Source organism: Trichomycterus rosablanca, chromosome 18, assembly GCF_030014385.1.
Source record: "Trichomycterus rosablanca isolate fTriRos1 chromosome 18, fTriRos1.hap1, whole genome shotgun sequence".
Taxonomy (NCBI): Eukaryota; Metazoa; Chordata; class Actinopteri; order Siluriformes; family Trichomycteridae; genus Trichomycterus; species Trichomycterus rosablanca.
Window position 1 is genome coordinate 10624 of NC_086005.1, and position 6877 is coordinate 17500.

At 38.0% G+C, this 6877-nt stretch overlaps 1 protein-coding gene across 1 annotated transcript in view; it reads right to left on the minus strand.

The window, feature by feature from the left end:
• Positions 1–4888: 4888 nt before the first annotated feature.
• Positions 4889–6877, minus strand: part of actr1b (actin related protein 1B) — a 12978-nt gene continuing 10989 nt past the window's right edge. Inside the window, exon 11 of the mRNA XM_063013672.1 lies at positions 4889–6665. Coding sequence (XP_062869742.1) covers positions 6563–6665 — 103 coding nt within the window. The 3' untranslated portion in view covers positions 4889–6562. The remainder of the gene's footprint in view (positions 6666–6877) is intronic.

The following is a 6877-nucleotide window of genomic DNA, read 5'->3' on the forward strand; positions in this document are numbered from 1 at the left end:
AGTAACACACACAGATACACCACTAACACACACAGACACTCTAATAACACACACAAACACATTACTAACACACGCCGCCACACCACTAACACACACTAACACAATAAAGACTCAGGAACAGGAGAAATCTGTAAACCCAATTAGAATAAACCAAATTACACAAAAACTCAGAACTAAATATCTGAATTATTGGGAAACTGAATCTAAAACTCAAAGTAAAATGCAGTTATTTATTATTTGTTGTTATTTGTTATTTGGCCCTAAACAGACACTACAGTGCAGCAGATTATCTGAGCACAGTATCCGACCCTAAATTAAGAAACACTCTGACGAGGTACAGACTGAGCGCACACGACCTGGCCGTGGAGACGGGGCGACACACCCGGTCCTGGCTGCCCCGGGAGGAGAGGTCGTGTCAGCACTGCACTCTCAGTACAGTAGAGACGGAGCTGCACTTCCTCACCCGGTGTACCAAGTACCACCACGTCCGCTCCCAATTCTTCCCTAAATTTAATAACATCATCCCCAACTTTACCTCCCTCCCAGACCCCGACAAACTGCCCCACCTACTGGGGGAGCACAGAGAGAGCTGCACACTAGCAGCACTCTATACTTACACCTGACACCAGGTGAGGGACAGTGGGTGACCATGTCTCATACACACACACACACACACACACACACACAAACTGATTGTTTTACTACCTCATTATTGTAAATATTATACTTTTTATTGTTATTAATTTGCACTGTTTTTATTAATAGCTAACTTACACAGGCCCATCCATGTGTATCCACACACACACACACACACACACACACACACACACACACACACACACACATGGATGGGCCTGTGTAAGTTAGCAACCTGGAATTGGTTAGATATCACCAACAAGGCCGACATTTCCTGGAAGTCTGGACAGCCTGATAATTTGCTCTCCAATGAGGAATGTGCTTATTTACTGGTGCTGGTCATAAAATTACAATATCATGAAAAAGTTGATTTATTTCAGTACTTCCATTCAAACAGTGAAACTTGTATATTATATTCATTCATTACACACAGACTGATATATTTCAAATGTTTATTTCTTTTAATGTTGATGATTATAACTGACAACTAATGAAAACCCCAAATTCAGTATCTCAGAAAATTAGAATATTGTGACAAGGTACAATATTGAAGACACCTGGTGCCACACGCTAATCAGCTAATTAACTCAAAACACCTGCAAAGGCCTTTAAATGGTCTCTCAGTCTAGTTCTGTAGGCTACACAATCATGGGGAAGACTGCTGACGTGACAGTTGTCCAAAAGACGACCAGACACCTTGCACAAGGAGGGCAAGACACAAAAGGTCTCTTTAAAAAAAAAGAAAAGCTAGAGGCTGGCTGTTCACAGAGCTCTGTGTCCAAGCACATTAATAGAGAGGCGAAGGGATGGAAAAGATGTGGTAGGAAAAAAAGTGTACAAGCAATAGGGATAACCGCACCCTGGAGAGGATTGTGAAACAAAACCCATTCAAAAATGTGGGGGAGATTCACAAAGAGTGGACTGCAGCTGGAGTCAGTGCTTCAAGAACCACCACGCACAGACGTATGCAAGACATGGGTTTCAGCTGTCGCATTCCTTGTGTCAAGCCACTCTTGAACAAGAGACGGCGTCAGAAGCGTCTTGCCTGGGCTAAAGACAAAAAGGACTGCTGCTGAGTGGTCCAAAGTTATGTTCTCTGATGAAAGTAAATTTTGCATTACCTTTGGAAATCAAGGTCCCAGAGTCTGGAGGAAGAGAGGAGAGGCACAGAATCCACGTTGCTTGAGGTCCAGTGTAAAGTTTCCACAGTCAGTGATGGTTTGGAGTGCCATGTCATCTGCTGGTGTCGGTCCACTGTGTTTTCTGAGGTCCAAGGTCGACGCAGCCGTCTACCAGGAAGTTTTAGAGCACTTCATGCTTCCTGCTGCTGACCAACTTTATGGAGATGCAGATTTCATTTTCCAACAGGACTTGGCACCTGCACACAGTGCCAAAGCTACCAGTACCTGGTTTAAGGACCATGGTATCCCTGTTCTTAATTGGCCAGCAAACTCGCCTGACCTTAACCCCATAGAAAATCTATGGTGTATTGTGAAGAGGAAGATGTGATATGCCAGACCCAACAATTCAGAAGAGCTGAAGGCCACTATCAGAGCAACCTGGGCTCTCATAACACCTGAGCAGTGCCACAGACTGATGGACTCCATGCCACGCCGCATTGCTGCAGTAATCCAGGCAAAAGGAGCCCCAACTAAGTATTGAGTTCTGTACATGCTCATACTTTTCATCTTCATACTTTTCAGTTGGCCAACATTTCTAAAAATCCTTTTTTTGTTCTGGTCTTAAGTAATATTCTAATTTTCTGAAATACTGAATTTGGGGTTTTCATTAGTTGTCAGTTATAATCATCAACATTAAAAGAAATAAACATTTGAAATATATCAGTCTGTGTGTAATGAATGAATATAATATACAAGTTTTACTTTTTGAATGGAATTACTGAAATAAATCAACTTTTTCATGATATTCTAATTTTATGACCAGCACCAGTATATATACACAGCTTAACAGATTTATACGCATCATCAAATATTTAAACACAGAACATATAATAATGATAATAATAATAATAACAATAGTAATAATGATAATAATAATAATAATAATCTTAATAATAATAATATTAATAGCTCCAAGGATCAGTAGAGACAGATAGATAGATAAGATATATTAGATAGAACTTTATTAATCCCGAGGGAAATTGTTTTGTTACAGCAGCAAAACACAGAACTCTACACATATTGCACAACCATACAGTATAGAAAAAAAGAAAAAACAGTAAGGGATGGATATACAGAGGCACCGCTATATACAGATATGGAGTAAAAAACAGTATATTGTATCAATAATTACCATTAAAATTACCACTACCATTATCACCATTATTATCAACATTATTACCATTATTTATCACTAGATTATTAATAACAATAACAGTACTGGATTTATATTTCCTGGTTTTTATACCCAGAATTGGAAGAAATTCCATCTTTCATATCATACCTTTTTTTTAAATGTTCATAAAAATAACATTAGAACTGGATGGTAGATCTAGGTGCTTTATCACCTGATTTTTTGGAACTTTATCCGCTTCGGTTTTCCAATAAAAAAATAATCAAAGTTGGTTTTGGTCAATTTTACACATGCAGCTTAATAGCACATTATTCTCATTGCACCCTGTTTTTACTGTATTAAATACACAAGTCACTGAAGTTTACTGAAAGCAACATTTACAGAATCAAGAGCAAAAGTTTAATAATTACGTACTTTATTGAATATTTGCTAAATGCTGCGTACAGTTTGGGTTTATAAGTTTAACATGAATTACAAACTTGTTAAAAATGGAACTTTCTGCACTTCTTAACAGAGTTTTAAACACATAAATTTTAAACACATTAAAGTTTGTCCTTTATGTTATACTCTGATTACAGATTACAGATAAAGCAATAAATAACATTTAGAAGAGTTTCTTACCTCAGTTTCTCCTCCTCTAAGTTTCTGTGAGGAAATAAACGCTTCAGTGCTGCTGCTGCTATCTGCTAACATTCCCGCTTAAGCTATCAGATCAGCTGAGGTTTAATTAGTCATAAATCTGATCACTGATTGGACGCTGAGAAACGATGTCTCACGCTGATTGGGTATTTCGTACCTGTGGCTGTGTTTCAATTCACAACGCGTATTTGCAGTTTCCTTAGTTAGCTCATGAACTAAGTAATTTAATTTAACACTCCAGCAAATAACTCAAACCGTCATAAATGTGGTGTACAGTTATAATAATCTACATTTTATTAATTGTATTATTGTTAAAACAGAAAGTAAAGACTTTCAAAACTCTCAGTTTCAGTTGGGACTAGACACAATTTTTATCATAATCAGATTTTAAAGTGTGAAGTGTACCCATTAAATATGACACGTTAACCAGTTAATAATATACACTACTTACATTTGTAAATATAAAGAAATATAAATATATTTCTTAATATAAAAAAGCCAATGTGTTCTATAGGAATGTCACCTATATAGACAATAGGAAATCACTAGCATTGTGCTTATTTGAACATCAATTTGGTCTAAATCAGTTTTAGTGTTTGTTGGTGTGATAATCGGACCAATTTACTTGTTGGCATCTCATTTTGCTGCCTTGATTTCTCACTGCAATTTTCATCAAGAACTGTTCTGTCATTAATACTTTCACCTCCTAAAAGCAATTCTCACCTGTTTTTTTTTTTTTTAACATCGTTTTTGTTTCAGCAATATTGCTGCAGTTTTATTTTTATAGTTCGCATTTTGAGGATCATTTAGGATTTATGGGTTAATGCTTTGTGGTCGTCACTGATAAGGTGTTGCTTTAGTGTTCAGCAAATCTCGGATCTTACCAGTGATAGAGCAGTAAATCACGTGTGTGCTGTGTAAACAATGTCCATTAGTTAAAACTGAATGAAGTTAAAACTGAATAATGCTGCTGCAGAGTCAAGTTAAAATAAAATATACATGAATAAACAACTATACTCATTAAAACATGAATATTAAGATTTGTACTAGAGCATCAGGGTGTGCCCTTATCCATGAGAAACCCTACAAAAAGTACAGCAATAACAAAACACTTCCGAAAAAACTGAACTGATTTAAACGTTCTATAAGTTTGGTCCTTTAGTTTTGGTCCATTCACAGGGTCTAATGATTTACCCCAAAACTGTGCTGTTACAGCAAATTACTTACCACCTTCTGACCAATCAGAAATCAGGAGTCCACATATGGCGGTAAGATGTTAAATATAAATAAAAACTCAAAGTTCAGACACTTTAATTTATTCATTATATTGAATTTACAAAATGAAAATAAAAGCAACAGCGGCAACAATAATATTGTACAGTTTAGTGCTGTTTGAATGTTTTCATAGCAATGCACTATACACAGGGGTGGGGGGTAAATGGAAAGTGGACAGAGAACATGGGGTAAAGAAGAGGCATGATGGCTGATCTGATGAACACTTACACAGATTACAGTTTTTAGAGTTCAGCTGCTGCCATTTCAATTATGCCAAAAAATGGTTGAATCACTGAAATAAACTTTTTTTTTATCTACAAATTAAATAGTTAATAGTGGATTTTCTGAATTTTACATGAACCCCTCAACACAGATGCCTTCACCAGTATTGAGTTACGCACTGATATCCATGAATCATCCATCGCTTATGCAGATACCTCGACCAACCAGCAACTGCAAGAGCAATAAGGATCCCCTTCAATCCTCAGGCACAACCAATCATGTATGCATGGCTGCCCAGATGGTCAATAGCACAGCAGAAGTCCAATCTCAGTGGAAAAACCCATAAAGAAATTCCATTAACGTTTTTTGGCTAAAGAAGTTTCAATCATTTAGTCAAAGAAAACCAAGAGCTATGGAAATTATTAACATCCTAAAACAGTAATAAATGTTCCTTACAGTTGTATGTAAACTTTTGACCTTGTCTGTATTTTGTTTTAATTTAAACTTTAATAATACATCTGATCATTCCTTCATCTTCTTAATTTCATCTAATCTAGGATGAGTAAAGTATCAATACAAATAGAGAGAGAGAGAGAGAGAGAGAGAGAGAGAGAGAGAGAGAGAGAGAGAGAGAGAGAGAGAGAGAGAGAGAAAACAAGCACTTGGTTTGGGGAGATGTGGAGGGATCAGAGTCAATATTTAATTATGAATTTCTTCATTATATCACCGCTAACTAAACTGTAATGGAAGCTACAACGCTAATGCTAACAAACCTTCATTGTGCAATTCAGATCTGTTTGTGTGTGTGTGCGTGAGTGTGTGCAGACGCTAAGACAAAACCATGACGACAATGTGCAGCATCACTAGCGGTTACAGCATGCATTAAAGAAAACAGAAGTGCAGCTGCGCAACACCCACATCGTGGCTCCGCCCACAGGAAATAACATCACATCATTCAAACCAAACCACAACACTGGACCAACGAAAATCCTCTGCAGCTTCTTCTCTATAGTAAATGAGTAAAGGTGCTGTGGCCTTCCAACCACTGTGGAAGACACACCCCTTCCTACAGGAATAGGAAGTGCACGCCTGTCTGACCTCACATGCTAAAGTGAACTGATTAGCAACAGTAGTACAGGGTGACATCAAATCTGACCATCAATTCCCCACATCGCCATGGCAACAATGTGCACTACCTAGTTCTATTGAGTTGGAGTGAATTGAGACAGGAGCTAGTGTATTCTGATCAGCCTGGGTGGACGGAGGGGGCAGGAGGGCGCTTATGGAAGGGGGATGGGGGTAAGGTGCAGGGGGTAAATGAGGTTTTACCGAGAGTGGGAAGAGTACAGGGGTGGTACTGGAGGGAGGGGACAGTTTCGGTGGGTATAAGATACTTGGAGATGGAAGGTTAGGAAGATATGGGGGGGTTTAGGGTTAGGGTTAGGGTTAGGGGGGGTTGTTTAGGTTGGGTGAGACATTAGAAAGTTTTCCTGTGGATGGCACGTGCTCGGTCCTCCTCGTATTCTTTCTTAGATACCCACATCTTCTTAAAGGTATCCAGTGATGCCAAAATCGAGCCTCTGTAACACACACACAATAAAATATTTATGTACAGTAGATACCAACATAACATCTCACAGCAAATAATCCAACACTCAGTTACTGTAAATAAAAGTGGAAGAAGAACAATCAAAAAAACAAACCTTCCATGATTAAACGTTTATTAATGCCGCTCATTTACTCTCACGAACACTAAAATCTACAGAATTCTATACAATACCAACATACACAG